The sequence below is a fragment of the Montipora capricornis genome, chromosome 1 (assembly GCF_036669925.1).
Source record: "Montipora capricornis isolate CH-2021 chromosome 1, ASM3666992v2, whole genome shotgun sequence".
Taxonomy (NCBI): domain Eukaryota; kingdom Metazoa; phylum Cnidaria; class Anthozoa; order Scleractinia; family Acroporidae; genus Montipora; species Montipora capricornis.
This window is the reverse complement of record NC_090883.1, coordinates 17,492,357-17,511,561: the sequence shown is the minus strand read 5'-3', so window position 1 is coordinate 17,511,561 and position 19,205 is coordinate 17,492,357. Positions and strand designations below refer to the sequence as shown.

General features: G+C 39.7%; 1 protein-coding gene across 1 annotated transcript; it reads right to left on the bottom strand.

Annotated features, from left to right (window-relative positions):
- Positions 1-12,100: 12,100 nt before the first annotated feature.
- On the bottom strand, positions 12,101-17,626 carry LOC138016500 (uncharacterized). The gene has a single exon (XM_068863690.1). The coding sequence runs from the start codon at positions 17,042-17,044 to the stop codon at positions 15,866-15,868; it is 1,179 nt and encodes a 392-aa protein (XP_068719791.1). The 5' UTR covers positions 17,045-17,626; the 3' UTR covers positions 12,101-15,865.
- Positions 17,627-19,205: the final 1,579 nt, after the last annotated feature.

Below are 19,205 nucleotides of genomic sequence, written 5' to 3'. Positions count from 1 at the left end.
TGTAGCTTGTAGTACTTGAACTTTTATTAGCCAGTTGAAGGATTCTTTCGCTCGCAGAATCTTCTAATGTTCTATCCACCATAATATTTGATTTACTTTCAACGCATACCACTCTACGTTACATGGCGTCAATAGCAGCAACGTTGGACATTTCGCACACTACATCGACACTTTAGTATGATTCAGTACAGGACATCGCTTGAGATTGGGCTGTATTCTTCTGAAATATTGGATTATTATAATGCAAACAACTTTAGATGCATGATGCTGGCTATTACACAGCCTCTTTCAAAGTTAGCCTTTGTTCTCGACCTATGGCCGCATTCAAATGCTCTTTTCTTCTCAAAATGTGAATCACTAAGTGCCTTGAGCTACTTAAGTAAATGGATCATCAATGTCTCTTTGTTGACATAGCTCCAAAAATTGACATTTAAAGAAAGGGTTGCTTAAAAACAAAACAAATGACTCGTCTCCGTAATTAGTCAGGCGGTTGATTACTCGGCATGGTTACTTGTTCGACAAATCCCTGATCAATGGGTTTGGGAGGTTAAAAGGATCATCAGATACAACATTTGGCTACTGGATTGAAACAAAGCCAAAAACACAAGCCTATAAAATAAGTTAAATGTTTTACAGATTGCTTCTTAATTAACGTAATATGATGTACTCTGAGAAATACTTCAATCGAGGGCAAAAGAATGGAAGTTTTACAAAGACTAGATCGTAATTAATCAGACAGGGAGATCTCAACATGGTGATATCATGCATGTGTTTTCCCACTACATTGTCCGCACGTCAAGACAACAGAAGGGGCACTCTCTTGGCGTTTTTAACGATTTCTTGTCATAGTTACTAGGTGATTTCAGCTTCAGTGGTGGATCTAGGTATATTTTGGGGGAGGTGAATTAAAAGAATCGAATTATATACTCTGACAAAAGTCCAGATAGTTTAGACTGCCCTTTTGACTTTGTTTATGCTAGTTGCATTAATAAAAATTTCACGTCAGGTAAACAGTATCCGTTGCATCAAAAATAATGTTGCTAAGAACACAGCGCAGTTTCCCTTTAATCCTTAAAGAAAAAAAGAGCCCGTCTACCTCGGTCTCACATTTTGTAGGGCTGATCGCTTGAATGTATTGTTCAACGCCGAGTGCAGTGATATTTGGCAGACTGGGTGGTTGACAATTTTACGTGCTTTCATTTGTTCATCCCACCCAAGCTTTCGTTCATACTTTTCACTTGTCTGCTCTTGTTTGGCCGCTTGTTTTAGGCTCATGATCATTTTTTCAAACTTAATCTTTCGTATTATATTCAGTCAGTGTCACAATGAAATGGTCATCAGGGTAAGCAATGCCTACGAGTAGGATGTTTTTTGTCGGTTATTGCTTTCATGTTGTTGGTGGCTCCTAAAAGAGCCGTTTTCGTTTACTGTACGTGAACAGCAGAGCTTCTCACTTCCTTGGTGTCTTCTTGGAGGGAGACTTCTTAGCGGGCTTTTTAGCACCGGCTTTCTTTGCCGGCGTCTTCGCTGGGTTTTTAGTAGCGGGCCTCTTAGCTTCTGGCTTCTTCGCGGTCGGTTTTTTAGCTGCTGGTTTCTTGGCCGCGGACTTTTTAGCGGCGGCTTTCTCTTTCTTCGGAGCCGATTTCTTTTGCTTCTTTACGCCGGGCGGCCGTCTTGACAGCAGGCTTTTTGGACTTGACTGCTGGTTTCTTTGCTTCTGGCTTCTTCTTTGGTTTCTTCTCCTTCTTCTTCTCTTTGGACAACTTGAAGGAACTGGAAGCGCCGACGCCTTTGGTTTGTAAAAGCTTTCCGTTGGCCACAGCTCTCTTCAAAGCCATAAGAATTTGTGCCATAAAATGTGCCAGCCAGGATCATGTTGTACACATTTTCTGCTCTGGAGTCGACATAACAAAGAGAAACTCTGTTAGTCGTCATTTGTCAAATCGAACAAAGAAGTCACGTGTCCTTTCAGAATTTCTCCAACAAAGTAGGTTTCGTAATTTATAATCGTGTTAGAATGACCACCGCAGTACAGTGAAATTTTTTTCAACATTTGAAGTTTGAGATTACTCGACCGCCGGTTCTTCAATTTTCATATTTTGTGCGCCAAATCTTCGTGTATCATTACGTAATCTCGACTGCCACTTTCGAACCTGGGTACAAAACACTTTGATTACGACAACGATATTTGAGCTATATCCAAATTTCGAGCGTGCATAAAGTAGGCGGTTCGGTCAACTACACTTTTCACGAGATCATGTGTAGAAGAAAGCACTCGTTTACTGATTAAACTTCAGCCGCTCGTTTCAGTGATTAGGCCTACTCCTAAGTACTCTCGTAAAATTTTAGCTTTCATTTTGCGATTTGGTCAACTGCACTTTTCACTAGATCACGCGAAGAAGAAAGTACTAGTTTACTGATTAAGCCTAAGGGCTCGTTTGAGTGATCAGGGGGGCCCAACGTCAATTGTTGGAAAATATCTTTTCGGAAGACCGATTTGAGATCTAGAATTTTCGGAAAATTTGTTATAAAATTTCTTGCTTGCCTGCCTGTCCTAGGATTTTCAAAGATCTAAAACTTGGTATAATTGCCGATTTTTAACAAACTTTTACCACTAGGGAATCCGAACAGATGAAAAATTTTAAGGGGACAAAAATATGCCTATATCTACCGTTTAAATGCTAACATACGTTTAGCAATGCTATGTTTAAGTGACTTTGAACTATGAATGATTAGGCCTAAGCACTCGTAAAAATTTAGCTTTCATTTTTCGGTTCGGCTAGCTACACTTTTCACGAGATCGTGTGAAGAAGACAGCACTAGTTTATTGATTGAGCCTAAGCGCTCACTTCATTTTACTGCTTACTCTTTAAAAATTTACATTCATCGACCACGGGACTGCGAAAAGGCAGTGATTCTGCTTCAAAAATTGCCCTGTATTCTATACTGACTTAACAGATTAGATTGTAACCAGACTTGCAGAGGATCCAAATGAACAAACGTGTAACCCTTCGGCGAGTAGAGGTGTCAAAAAAATGTTTCGTTTACTATGATGTGGCTCTTACCCGCCCTATCAAACCATTTACAAAGTTTTCGGTAGTAAAGTCAAATCGACAATTGTGATATCAGTGACAACCATTAGATTTTTCATTGGCAGAATAATCTGCTTTCTAAGTCAAGGCGAGGGATACTTTCCCAAAAAGAACACAATTATTGTAAGTTGGATATTGCTTTTTTGGATGTGGAGGCTCCTAAAGGAGCCGTTTGTTCTGTGAGTGATGCAAGCATTTACGCTCGTTCTCCGCGGATTCGGCGGGCCAACTGAATATCCTTGGACATAATGGTGACGCGCTTGGCGTGGAAGGGCAACTTGCGGATCAACAGCTCGGTGGATTTCTGGTAACGACGGATTTCACGAAGAGCAACTGTTCCAGGCCTGTAACGATGAGGTTTCTTGACTCTGTCGGTAGCAGGGGCGCTTTTATGAACTGCTTTTGTGGCGAGTTGTTTGCGTAGAGCTTTTCCGCGTGTTGATTTACGAGCGGTTTGCTTTGTGCGGGCCATCCTTTGTTCATACAAGAACTTTTGTCAACGAATGATGAGAGTTGATTGATTTATATCTGGAGCGCATATTTCTGATTGGTTTGAATTTGAGCAAGTTGATTGGTTATTCTGGAGTCATTGTAAATTATTAACAATTTCTTACCAAAGTTCGATCCGAAGATAAGGCAAAGATCTTTCATGTTATTTTTTTGTTATCATTATCAACATAAGAATTATGAAATAAGTTTGTAAGTTTGCTGAAAGACTGTTTTTAAACTGTGGCGATTTCAAGCGATATTTTTCCACGCAGAAGCACACAATTTGGTGATCACTTGTGTTCATGAAAAATTCATTATGCAATCAACTTGACCCTTGTACCCTTAGTTATATTTATTAACCAATAAGAAGTAAAGAGAAGTCTGTTTTCTGAGAGGTCACTTCTGATCTTATAAAAAGGAAGAAAGTGCATTGACATCATTCCTTCAATATTCGAAGAGCTTTTAACATGTCTGGTCGCGGTAAAGGAGGCAAAGGTCTTGGAAAAGGAGGCGCCAAGCGTCACAGAAAAATTCTTCGTGATAACATTCAAGGGATTACTAAGCCAGCCATCCGTCGTCTTGCTCGGCGTGGCGGTGTCAAGCGAATCTCTGGCCTGATCTACGAAGAGACGCGCGGTGTTCTGAAAGTTTTTCTTGAGAACGTAATCCGTGATGCTGTCACATACACTGAGCACGCCAAGCGCAAGACTGTGACAGCTATGGATGTGGTGTACGCTCTCAAGCGTCAAGGACGCACTCTGTATGGATTTGGCGGTTAGACGCTGTCGTTGTCCTTAAAACAAACGGCTCCTTTAGGAGCCATCAAATGTGAAAAAAGTCATGCCCAATAGTCCGTTAATATGCTAATCCTTGTTAGTGGTACGCTTACTTGCTACTAACGCACAAGAATATTGGCAATCTCGTTCCCAGGATCTCTCTTCTCTGCCGCCATTGTCATTCAGAAAAAGACGCTGGTTCAGGCTGATTACGTGTCTCCCAGAATCTGGGAGGTTCACCAAATATGTGGTAGGGGAGGGGTGGCAATGTAGGCCTAGTCGACATTGCGAGGAAGCGAATCAGCACGCAATTGATTTTGTGGCCAGATGACCGTCGACAAAACGTTTCACGGCAGTAGCAGTACATACGGAATTCGTCGTGAAAGGCAAAAAGTTGTGGTCAAATCGACCGGACGCCACAGAAAATATACTCGGGTCATTCAAGTTTTCACCCGTGTGAGGGTTCGGATCAACGAATGATAATAATTTAATAGTTTGCGACAATTCTAAAGAAAAGAAGATTTTGTCGCGCAAGAAAACAAGCGAAGCGTTTATCCATGGGAAACAAACATCAAATCATTAAATAAAACATGTGCAGGTATTTTATTTTCTTTGGTTTTCATTTTTCTTTTGAATGTTAAACAACGTGATTCCAGTTGCAATCTTGTACAGCGAGTAGACAGTTTTGACTTGCGATATTTATATTTCAACCGTTGAAATATAAATATTGTGTAAATTGTCGATGTCGTTAAGCTATTTTTTTTTCATCACTGCACAGCGTTTTAATAGCGTGTATATTTTTAGCCCCAGTAAAATTAGAGACATTTTTATCAAGCAAACGTATAGTGTTTGGTGTATTCATTCGCGTAAATTTGCATACGAACTACGAAGACTACCGGTGCCGGGACGAAACTGAAAAGTCGATGACTCGCTTATCAAACCGCTCTCGCTAAATCTAAGTCTAAATTGTTTATCTAAATGTTATCGATGTTCATGTGAAAGAATATCTAGGGCTATAAATTGCAACGCGCGTGGTTAGTGGCACGCAAATTTAAATTTACAGTCTTTAATATCAATTGCCTAAGAGCACTCAAGCGCATCTGCCGTGTTCTAACAAAGAAGAGATTTTGTTCAGATTTCAGTGAAACAAAGTCCATTTCAGTTACATGAGGATTGTAGGCTGATTGATTGAGGATTGAAGGCCGATTGTAGGCTGCTGCTTCAGTTAATTGAGGATTGTAGGCTGCTAAGTTATGCGGACGACACTAAACTCTATTTATCACACCATGATCATCGAGCAGTGGAAGAAGGTATAAGCCATAAAGCGAGACTTAGTCAACACTACACAATGGTTTCGACAGAATGGGATGGTAGCCAATCCCGACAAATATCAGGATTTAGTGTTAGGAAACACTGATTGTGATTTCCAGTTAGAATGCGCAGGGAAGACCATACCTATTTCCTGTGAGATAAAACTATTAGGCGTAACTTAAGGTGATAAGCTGAAATTTGATACTCATGTTTGCATCAATCTGCCGAAAGGTGGCGGGTAAGGTTATTGCTTTAAATACGGTAGGCGTAAAAATATACTGCCTCTAAAAACCAGGGAAGCACTTTATCAAGCATTTATTTTACCTCACTCTGATTATTGTAGCCAGATATGGCACCATAGTGGAGAAAGGAATACTAAGAAAATGGAAAGGGTAAATCAGCGTGCACTTAGATATGTATATAAAGATAAGGGTATTTCATACGAGAACATGCTAGATTTGACTTGAACATGCTAGACTTGAGTACGACATTAGAGGGTCGTCGTATTCAAGATAAGGCACCCAGACCTGTTGCTGACTTAGTCAAACTGAAGAAGACTGATTACAATTTGAGAGGCACTAAGATGCTCTCCTTACCAAAAGTAAACAGTACCAAGCATGGTCTTAAGTCATTTCGCTATTTTGCTGCAAAGACCTGGAACGCACTACCAAATGCAACACGCGACAAGGCTGGCACAAGAAGACTTCTTCAAGATATTCGTCCCTTAAAATTAAAAAAAAAACTGTTTTGGATTTCTTGTTTTTAATTAGTGTTAAAAAAGGTTGACAGGCCTACACGACTCTCTTGTACGTGGTCTGGTTTCTGATGCCTTTGTCATCATGTTGCTCTCTTGAGTACATAATTATTTGAATGGACGCCTCTTTTAGGCGGTTCCTGTAGGATTCATTTAGCAATGGTTTTTGCCCTATGATGTTTTACATTTGAATCTCTACACTGCTGTGTGATACGTTTTCTTCCAAGAAAATAGTTGGTCTCGAAAATAATGTTTTTTGTTTCTTGGCGTTGATTTTCTCAGCGGTAATGTGAATGCGACCTTATGGCATTTGCACCAATTTAATTCTAGGCTCGACCGATATGTTTACTACTACTACTACTACTACTACTACTACTACTACTACTACTATACTACTACTACTACTACTACTAGTACTACTACTACTACTACTACTACTACTACTACTACTTCTACTACTACTACATTTTCCAACCATTTCATCTCCCTTTATATAGTTGTTCCTTCCTTTCGCAGAGTATCCAATTTATTTCAGCGCATCAAACATTGTTAGTACGGTACGGGATATCGCTAGACATTTCCCAGCAACGGCCAAAAGGGGTGGTTGGCGTTGGTAGTGTTCCTGGTCCTTGCATTGTTAATAGAGGCGACTGGTTTTGAGGCTCGGCAAACATCAAAAGAGCAAACAAAGACGCCAAGATTTAGGTTGGAAAGTCCACGACCGAGCACAATCTTTTGTTTTGCGCTCATACACTATGCATGAATTACGTAACCAACACGTTTCTACTGGTTAGTTCCTCAGTAAGGGGTAAACAACTATTGTGTTTTGTGCACAGTCAAGGCCAAAAAAGAGAACAAAAACCTACAACAAAGAAATTTGTCGGGTTTCATAACCATTCCTCTCTATTAACTATGCCCAATGGAGCGTTATAAACTAACTAAAAATCCACCTGCTGGCCAAATGGCTCGAATTCCGGTGTCATCTAGTATGGGTATAGGGAGATTGGATCCATCGAACGAAGAAATCTCTAACAACAATTAACTGATGTTTGGCGAGAAAGATGGATTCGAATAATGACCTCCGTAGCCCCGATCGGATGCTCTACTGGGGAGTTTAGTCGTTTATCTACAGTCTTGGACAGATTAAAATGGAACAGAAACGAGAGGTTTTCTCCGGTTTCCCGTCTCCTCAAAAACCAACATTTGACTTGATTTGCGTTAATTGTTAATTTAAGTTTACAGTGCCCCCAGTTAGTGCTCCAGCGCTCGAACGATTAGACACTTACCGGTAAATAAAGTTCCTTTCCTCTCCTTTCCTTTCCTTTTTTTCAAATCTGTGAGACGATAAAAACAATTCCCGCTGTTGCGGTTGTTATACCAACGAGAGCTCCAGTTCCTCAGGAAACCTGGAGCCCAGTTCTTGCAAGTCTCTGCAATTTTCCGGGCCCGAAAAGCAAATTTAACTAGTCACGATCCGCCTATTCTAGAGACCTGGTCTTTCAACCGATTTATAGGCTGGGGAATCTTTGCTTACATTTTTTTTTTTTTGCTTCATTAGCATAAGGCTAACTTTTTCTAATTAATCAGCCGAGAATAAAGTAGTGCATTGCCACCCACGAATTTATCAGTTTTTGATGAGGGCCTCAATTAGGGGATAGCTTTCACGGCTAACGGCTAGAACATTTGCCTTTCCACGGCTAACGGTTACTTTTTTTCGTCCCGGTTAACGAAGAAACTTCTCTCGTTGAAAATAAAACAAAATTGTTTTTGCTTTTTAGGGTTCTCTGTGTTAGTTATTAGTAGGCTCTTCAGCCCCGTGCAAACGAACGCAACAATTGTTGTTGGAAGTTGCTCGTTCAGCAGATGTTGGATGGTGTTGGCAGTTGTGACGCGACAACTCCCAACAATGTAAGGACGTGCAGTGTATTTATGTGAAGGACACGACCCATAAGACCTTTTAAACTTAAGAAATTCGGCTGCCATCTTGTTTTCAACATGTGAGAGGCGTTGCTATCTCCATGGCGACCATATGTAAATCGCATGCGTGGCCCCAACAATGTTGCTTTGCTGTGAGGTACGCTTCGGCGATCACCGAACAAAAAAAATGTTAGAAGTTGTAGGCTCAAAAGTTTGACCAGTTTCGAACTTCGTGAGACCGGAATATGCTCCGTTTTCGTAGGCGGGATAGGGGAAAGGACAGTTATTTGCGGGATAGTAAGCAACCTCAAGTGAGTTGAAAAGATTTCATTTGCTTGAAGAATGAAAAGTTTGGCCAAAAGACCCTAAAATGACCCTTACGCGATTGTCTGTTGTTTGTCCTCTCGGACTACCTCGTGACGCGGGTTAAGAGTAACCATGTGGTCAAAGGTCGATCTCTTTCAACCACGATGCGTTCGTTGACATGAGCGCGATGGCAACACCATCAACTTCGCCAACTTCGTCTGAAACCTCTGACATAATAAAGTGCGTTGCAATTTATTATGAAAAGGAAAGCGTTAGAAGCAGTTTTCTTCGTAAGGAAAAATGGTACTCCGGGGAATAATGATGGACTTGCAGCAAAATGCAGGCTTTTTCAGCCCTCTGGTATCTGCTCAGAGTTTAACAACGTGGTATATGTTTGCAACACCCAAATGAGCTGTATCAAGAAATTCACATTAAGAAAACTGCCGAATTCCCCATGAGTATTGGAGACTTTTTTTCCATTCATGCAAAGCAGCAGGCCTACGACTCCTGCGACCTTTCAGGTGCGATCTTTAGGCAGCGTTTACACGAACGCGCGTACGCCTTCTGTTTACATGACATCGAGCGAGACCGTTGGCGAAACCGGGTCGATTTGAAATGCTGCCAAAAGTGGAGTGTTTTCAAAACGATACGATTTCATCTGTCATGTAAACAGCAAAACCACATCGATTTGAATACAGCTACTATTTTGGCACGAAATTTGCATTGTTGAAGTCAAAATGGTGAATTCAGCACGTAGTGCAGCGCTCGCTTATACCATCACGAATCGGATTTTCTGGCGAAAACGGTTCCGTGTAACACTTCCAAACCGCATCGATTTTGACGCGGTTTCAAAGTCATGAAACCGTGGCGATGTGAAATCAACTTCGTGTCAACGCTGCCTTAGAGTGAGCAGGTGCTTACAGGTTCTAGAGCATACTGTAACATCTATTAGGGAACTGAACTGACGCTTGTCACTTTGTTCAAATCCGCTGACATGACGACATTACTCTACTGAGCCGCATGACCCTTGCTGAAGAAAATCTGCATTCACTGGCTCATTACAAAAACAAAGTCTCCACAGCTTTCCGATATGCACTCGACTTTGGAAGCGCAGCGATGCACAACTTCATGGTCTGGTTATTATTACACAAGCTGTGGGTCATGGTACCCAGTCCCCAAGAGATCATTGGGCCTTTCTGATATACCTTCAATACCACTACCTCCAGCGATCAAAGACACCAGAGACGACATTTGAAAGATGCGGAACGGGGCAAGTGCGCAGGGTTTATGCGACAGAGAAGTGTGCGCCAGGAAATCACCATGGCAAGGGCTGGAACACTCCCAGATTACCTGTATCAAAAGGAATTAAGTTCAGGTTGGAGAAAAAGTCAGTTTTCAGTCGACTTCAAATGCCACAAACACAGAAATGCCACACCAGGTCGAACCTGAGAAGAATACTTTTGTAGACGAAGTGTCTCAATTCGACTCCAGTAGTGATGAAGAAAGTTATGCGGGTGAAGATCTTATAGAAAAAGAAAGCAATTTACTCTGCAAATTACTCGAAACATGATAGATTTTCTCAGGGCGCGACATCCCGATTTGGCCGATCTGTTCGTTTTGACAGTCGATACGTTTTCTAAAGTAGAGCCAGGAGCAGAAGATCAGCTTTTTCTCGAAACTGGCCAGCACCTGTCGTTGCTGACAGTTGCGTTCAGTTGCCCCAGAAACCCATAAGAGTTGAAACGTGTGCTGGGAAACGAGCTTCTGAATATTCAATTTGCTAAGTACCATATTTGGAACAACAAGAGAGAAACATTCAACCAATCACTTCGCAAGAACACCGTGACGCAATACCACCAATGTTCTCGCGCGAAATTAACTGGAGCGAGGGGTTTCCAAATATGGTACTTAACACTGAATATTCGGAAGCTGTGAACGCGCGTTACACGTTTCAACCCTTATGGGTTTCTGGTTGCGCTGGGTAAGGCACAGCAAAGAAATGGCTTCATTGCGGTGCATTGTTCCTCACCTGAGCTGACTTGGGTGTATATTTTCAACATTGACAGTAAATAGAAATGCAAGCACATAATCTTCACACAATTTAATCCTCTCAATAAAGATTGTTGTGTTTGCTGTCTGTATGAGGCGTTTTTCGGTCTCACTGAACTTTTGAGCAAGTCAAGTCATTAAATTACTTCTTAATGAGAGTACATTATTGATAATGTAGAAGCTATAAAAACTGTCGATCAGTTGAAGTATGGCGTTGAGCTGGAGCAAAGTGGTTTCAACCAGGTGGGATCGAGATGAAAATACTCATTGCGGCGGGATGGCATAAAAAATAGCCGCGGGATGCGAGATTGAAAAAGACTATTTTGGACCCTCTTTCAGTACACATATCGAACAGAATAAGTCATTGGTCATCACAATGCGGCTTTTTTTTTTTGTCAAGACCTCCAACTGGGTGGTTATTTGGGACTTGTTTTGTCTTGTCAGACAAGCCTAGTGGGACAGAATGCCAGTAGGACAAAGGAAGCTGGCAAAATGGTGTTGAGTGCTCTGAAGTCTCTAAATATTTCAAAATAAAATCAAGATGTCAACAATGACGTCAGCAAAGATTCCCTTAGAAGACCCGAATAAACAACATGATTGCAAAGTTTCGTACCTCAAAATCTCCTCGGTTCAAAGAACGATAAGTGGTCTCTGAAATACGCCCGAAAAGTTTCAGATCTTTCGAGAAACGGGTCCCAGGGCCCAAGAATTTTTCGGGGTGAAAAACTGTTTGTGAAACTGCGATCACCTGCAGTGAAGATGGATGATAAACACATCGATATTTTGCAGTTCTTGGATTTTATTAGTTTGGAGAAGAAAATAGTTGTCCATATAAATTTAAGTTAATTTTAAATATTCATTTAACATTAATTAACAGTAAAAATGGAATTAGCATTTTTAGCAATAACACAACATCATTTAAATAATATTGAAGTAAAATGCCCTATACTTGATAACATTATGTAACAAGGGTTCTCTGAAATGAAGGAATGCTCCTCACAATTACCTAGACAATTATTAGAAGTGAATGAAATAATTATGGTTCAAACCCACGACCTGTGCAATCCATTTGATGGGCTTAAGGTCTATTGTGAGAGGATTTCAATCAACTGAAACACTGTGAATTAACTATTAATAATAAATTCATTCATCTGTTACAAAAATGTCTTCAACTGTTTTCAATTTTGTTCAGTTGAAAGATCAGTTCTTAATTTCATTCATAATCTGCACCTCAGATAGTTTAATGGTAAAGATTTTACTTTCCCAGACCCTCTGAGAATCACTGTTAAGCTATATGTAAATTCTGTAATCATAAATTTTGGCTTTTTAAGACTTCCCCCCACCCCCCTCCCCTCCAACCAAGCTTCAAGGACTGTCCTCATTTCAATGCATATGTAACATCAATCTTAATGAACAAAATGCAATGTTTATCTAAGGTAACAGCAAAATTACAAACCATGCAGGTGATTTCTTTTATCAATTTCATAACAGAGCCATTGCATAAATTTGATATTTTGTTAAAAAAAAATGTCAGACAACACATTTGAATAAAGATGCTACACCAACAAAGGCATGTCAAAAAGACTAAATTTTTTAAGGCCAATTAACCTTTTTTAACCCTTTTCCTTATACATTGCTCAAATATTTTGCTAATGCTAGCCAAGGATAAATATTTCAAAAAGCTGATTCCTGACCCTACCACAACAGCACAAGGCTAACTCGCATGACAACTTGTGCAAATCAATCAGGGTGCCTATTGTGAATATGGGAAACATTACCAAAAGAAAATATGGACATGAAATCCTGGGCACCACTTGAGAAAAAGATCAGTCTTAAGTGTTTGTATAGGTAATCACATGGTTTTGATTGCAATTTGGGATAAATCAGCATGAATAACTTTTTCAAAGTCTAACCACATTGAATGAGGCTGTAGAGTAAGTGCAATTTGTAGTCTGAGAAAACTTTATGAGCACTGATTTTTCCAAAATGCACAAGATAAATCATGTGATTGTTTTCCTCTTATCATGTTTATTCTGTGTCTTGGCTTACTAGTCCCGCCTACATGTACATTAGCGTTATTGGTTGAAAAATGAGAACCTTGATTGACATGCTACCGCTAGTGGAAACTTACAGGCCAAAACAAAACAAATTCTCCTTGAAACTTTCTCCTATTGTTTTGTCACACTTTCATGACTTTCAATCAATTTATTTCATATTTCTGAACTGTTTGGGATTAATTGACACATTCTCAATCAAAGCAGGTGCTGCTAATCCTTGGTGTAAAAACCTGTGAAACTCATGGATGACATAACACAAAGAAAAACAAAAGAGCAAAAAAACATCAAACAATAACCTAACCCTAACACGACCTAACAAAACAAAGAAAAAGTTTCACAGGTTTTTACTCCGAGATAAATCCAAGCAGGCTGAAACTTTTTGCATGAATATTATTCAGAGCAAAATTAGGACCTATAAAGCTCTCACATCTTGTTTCCTGGTGCTTTATGAGTTTAAAGGTTAGCATTTTTGTTAGGTTGGGGGTAAATACAGCTATTACAGTATTAGTGTTTACTTGAGTTGCAGAGTTAACTCATTGACTCCTAGGAGTGGAACTTAACAGATTTTTACTCTGTCTAATGCCATTTGATTCTTACTCGTCAATGAGGTGGTCTAGGGTAGTTCAGGTGTCAATGAGTTAATTGAGGGCACTTTGTATCGTTAATAACAATTGTTATTACACATTGGTGTCATCAGCTCGAGTTTGATTGGCTCTATGCATGCAGCTAATACTTGCTTTCTCTGTTTCTCTTACATCATACCTACAGACAATAGATTTATGGATACAGAAGTGGCGTCACCTAACACACTAACCAGCAGAAAAGAGGAAAGAAGACTGCCAACCGTAGCAACAGTCGTTCATTTGCCGCTCATCCAAAGAAATGGATGAGTCAGTTCTCTTGTCTTTACAAGTGCTGCTCAGGAATATGCATAATAAAACCATTTGGATTAGGTTTTCGCATGATAGCAATAATTATCAAGGCCGCAGTCAGGCCTCAGCCGTCAGGTTTGGCAGATAACACAAACTTTGGCCTTGATAATTATCACTATCATGCTCAACCTCATCCAATAATTGTTAATTGCCTGTATTCCTGGACAGGATCGATGTTGAAGTTTGAGAGGAGAGAGCAAGAGGACACTGCAATATCAATCAAAATCAGCGAGCACCTACTTATTAATAAGTGCATTTCTGGACATTAATGTCATCCTCAAACAACACAATCTATTCCTCAAATTAAGGATTATCCTTCATTGTCAGTTTGCTCCAAATGAAGTATTATCCTCCTCTTAGATTACTCTGTTCCTGGACTAGTGGTAGCAGATACCGGGGTAGCAAGAAAAAAGTAAAAGTAGTCCCTGGACAGGATTTCAACCCAGGGCACCCACTTTGAAGAAACTGTAATCCACTTGACCACTAATCAAAAGATCAACTAACTGGTAAGTGTGCCGATTATTTACCAAAACTAATTAGTACCATAATTATTTATCCGTGTATAAGTCGACCTTTTATGGCCTCAAAAGAAGCTCCAAAAATCGCCTTCAACTTATACACCGGTCAAAGATTTAGAGCCAAGTTCAAATAGGACATGATCGTTCAACGGCTTGGTAGCCTGGCAAAATACCTCTCGTTTGCGTGCAAGCATCGTCACTCGTGTTCCCTGAAAATGCTGGTTGGTAATGATTGTTTTTTATTCTTTATACAAACCTGGCTGATTTAAATGCTTTTGCAAACTTCGTATTCTTTGGTTAAATGAGTTTTGTTTTGTTTGTCTTTGTGAGAAGTTACAAGTCAAGGACCAATTAAACCTTGCACATTTCCCATCATTTTTGACGTTATTTTCAAAGATTGACTCCTGCCTCTGTGATATTGTGCTTATCCTCTAAAGCCCTTTATCCTTGAACAACGAAACAGGTTAGTTTGAGGTTTACATGTTCAATTTTCTGAGAACTTTTTTGAAACTCAAGGGCAAAATGCCCACATATACAACAACTGCTGAACCACAAAACTATTAAGCAATTGAGGCCCTGATTTTTTTGTGTATCCACAGTTCCAGAAATCGAAGAATACAAGATTAGTATCCCATGAACATTTAACAATGAAATTAAGAAATTGCTTTTTTTGCCATCAAAAATGGGGGGTAGACTTATACATGGGATCGACTCATACACAGGTAAATATGGTATATATATAAAATCATTGCTGAATAATGAATGATTAAGTCTAAGGCTTGATTTTAAAATGATTTGCTTTCTCTCGAAGTTTGGTAACTGACATTCTTCACTGTGTACATGTAATGGTTCTTAGCGGGTGTTAACACACGTTTACAGCGGTATTGGAAAGAAAAAAATTATTGACATTTACAAAAAATGACATCCTCACAGTTAGTGATGTGGCAATCTACTGGTTAAGTAAATGGGTTATTAATCAAACATTACCAGGTTTGAGTCCTGCCAGTCCAGACATTGTGGTTTGACTTTAAAAAAAAAATATATATATATATATATATATATTTCCCATGATCCCTATCAAACTTTCAGTGTCCAAAATGAAGAATACTACTTCACTTGGAGCAAACTGACAGTTAAGAATAATCTTTTAATTGAGGGAGAGACTTGATTGGCAAAAAGGACCAATGATTGCTGCTAATATTTGTCACTCTTCCCTCCCTTTCATCACCATGTATCATGTGCTATCATTGCCACATGCACTCTTCGTTGCCTATTATCAACTATAACATCGAAAATTGTCACTAATAGTTTTCTCTGTTCGACAAGGGATGTCCAGATAGGTCCCTGCACTGCACTCTCAAGACTTTAGTGGCTCAGATGAACTATTGTTGTTTATCATACGAACTTTACTTGACCATACAAAATTGATGGTTTGCAAAGATTTGACATCACACGGCCATGTTGGTGTACGGAACAATGTGGTAAAATGTCTTTTGGGAATTTGACTTTATTACTCTGCAAAACTTGTGGGTCATTTTGTACATCAACATGGCCGTCTCATCACGTAGATGCAAACCAAGCTTAGGTGACTGAGGTTGTGGGGATGGAAGGAAGGAGCTCTCTCAAACAATGAGTGACCAGCACTCGGTAGACAAAGCTTATAGTTATAATATTTTACTCACCACCTTTAGCTGGTGAAAAAGGTGTTTTACCTCTTCCGTCGTCTTGCCAAAAATAGACACGTATGATTCGCAGCCATTAATGGCATCTATGACGGAAAGCACAACAACTCTTCCTTTATCTTTGTCATTGCTACTGTTTGCCAAATCAACCAAAGATTTAGCTGTCATATTTTCATGCTTATTCTTGCAGAATATGGCAGAATGATTTAAGTTATTGTCTAGAGCCATGTGGCGTGCCAGCAGTAAATGTGTTGTGTCACCTCCGATTCTCGGGTTTACATCAACCAGATACTTTCCATTGTCATTAATTAAGACCTCAAATGTGACCAAACCAAAGTAACCTCTACTTTGAAGATACTTCTTGAGAGGCAAGGTAAATTCCTCATATACAAGATGTTCATACTCCTCTTGCCTATCCCAATCCACCACTCCAGAAGTCCAAGAAAATCCATTGAATCCACCAGTTGTTGTACCTAGCCAAAACATTTCCCCCGACTTGTGCAAGTAAAATTGGAAACTGGGAACTTCTTTTACCCCTGAGATATATTCTTGACAGACAATGCCATCCGTCCAGTGACACACGTCTCTTACATGATGCAAAAGGGCGGACATCTCGCTTGCGTTATTGACCAACCAACTTCCACGTCCCCCGGTGCTCAAATCAGCTTTCACCGCGCAAGGATAATAAAGAGAGTTTAATTCCATGTGTCTCGGAAACGGTACTCCAACATCGACAATGGAACTCTTGAGCTGTACCTTGTAAAGAAGATCTGGGTGAATGCTATGTTTATAGTTTGGGATACACTGCATGGCAGCTGTTGTTACGACTGGAACTTCGTCGCGAAGAGCTTCGTCCAGAGGTTTCATTACAATCGGAGGGAAAGCGGGAAGCCACTGTTTCCAGTGTTGTTGTATGTAATCTTGTGGCTGACATTCCATTATTATGGGTACTTCGTTCCCAGCGGCTGGAAGATGACGAAAAGGGTACAAACAGCGATCAAAATCCAGCGAAGACGGCGGACAGTCGAACACGCGGAATTTCTTATCGTTTAAGAACCTGTAGCCCTTGGAATAGGACGATGGCTTTTGTGGTAAAAAGTAAGCCTTCTTGAGACATTTCTGAATTAGGCTGCCAATGGTGACAACGTTCTTTGAAGACATGACGAACGTGCCAATTTCTTCAGCATTATTCTCTTAAGTAGAAAACACGTGCACGCATGATCAACCCAACTTTTCGTTTGCGTGGAGTTTGCCAATATCACTAGATTGATTAAAAATTATTATGAACGGCTGATGATGCAAGTTTCGGTGGATCTTGCAAAAGTTTGAAGTGGTCCAGACTTCTAGAGAGCTACGTTTCTTCTTTCGTTTTATAGCTACGATTGCGTGACATTTTCGCGTGACAGCTGCTCAGACGATGTCCATGTGGCTTACATGTAAAACAGTTCTTTGAATTATTATTACCTCTTCAGTTTACTTACTTTGAATTTTTCTCGTCTATTTGCATGAAAATTGAGAACTCCTACTGCATAATGGCTTTCCAACCTCCCTTTGAGCAAATACTTATTGACAAAGTGACCACGAACAAATATGATATTGATGAAATATCATATTCTCAAATATACAATTATGATATTGTCTGTAACTAGATTTACTTTTAGTGCTATTGATTGTCAGATTCTCATTTATTTCTTATTCTTTTATTATGGTTCTTATATCATTGTGTAATTCTTACTTATATATTGTATATTTAGATTGTTTAATTTATTATAATCATTACTATATAATTTACATAGAGGATATTACATGGCCGCGCGGGGATACGAAGAGTGCTGAGAGTATCTCTGACGAGTGAGCGGAGCGAACGAGTGAGAGATACTTTCAGCATGAGAAGATAAAATTCGTATCCCCAAGCGGCCATGTAATGTTCTGTTTATTATATAGATATTGATGAAATGTCTAGATTTAAAACCACTTGTTTTTCTCATTTTCGAAATGATGAAAAAGTGGTCACCAACCGCTAAAACACGCATGTTATGTAAAATGTTAATGTCGTAGAGAAGAATTATATTAAAGCACAAAAGTATCGTACAATGAAGAGGAAGCTCGTGTTTTCTTGGCTAATCGTGTTCGTTACCATGACGACACCTATATCCTCACATGTGAAAGATAAAAATGATATGTTCACTGTGCGCAGTGAAGATATGATTTTTTAGTAAAAGGAGAAATCCTGGTATTTCATCATTATCTATATAATAATATTTTATTATAATCATTACCCATCTTGATATGTACAGTATTTATGTTAATCTGGCACGTTCACGTTAAAACGAGTCTTACTCATCCGTGAAATGTGGATAAATAAAGTACTACTACTACTACTACTACTACTACTACTACTACTTATATACTGCGGTTTTTATAGCATATAAATAAAAAAAAAATGTACAAGAACGATTGAAGGAGTTAGTTTCAAACTGTGGTGTCGCGTCGGTGCGGAGTTAAACTCGAAAATTTAGATGATAAAGGAGTTGATAAAAGGTGAATTTCAAAACATCGACGTGTTGTACGTCCATTAGTGGAATAGCGCCCTGGGGACGAGGTTGATGGACTACTCCCGTGGACCACCCTTTATTTTCAGAGATAACGCACGCAGAAAAGAGCTATTGTAGGTCACTCATGGGATGACTGTTGGCTTGCGCTTGATTATAACTTTCGTATCCCTGATTGAAAACAGGCGGGGCTAAAGTACAGGTCACTTTTTCACAGGTCACTCATTACCCGGCATTGTTTTACGTAAACTAAAGCAAACCAAAACCTTCAAATTGGCTAACCCTAGACCTAGACATCGTTTTTAAGCTTAATGAGGCCTAAAATTAGCAAAAGTAAAGGTTTTGTAACGAGTGACCTTTGAAAAGTGCCCTGCACTTTAGACCCACCCAAGGAAGACTGATGTGCAACAATAGGACTTACCGTTAATCTTCACTTTGTTCTTTTCTCAATACGTGTTGAATCATTCCGTTACAAGTCGCTGTAAGCGTGAGTGACGAGCGAAAATACTTTTCCTCGCGTCACCATCCTTTCGCCCATAGTGAATTCGTTCTCTAGCTCAATCCCCAGTCCGTATTACATTTCCTGGTCCCTCTTGTATCTTTTGGCTGAACAGACTAACAGGGTTCAAAGGGATTCTGGGAACTTAACTGTGTTATGGTGCGAGTTTTTCAGTTAGCGCTAACTATAGGTTTTAAGTAAGAGTTAGTGCTAACCATACTCTGAGAATCTCAACGGTAGCGAAAAAGCCGTATCGTCAGGCTATTTAGAC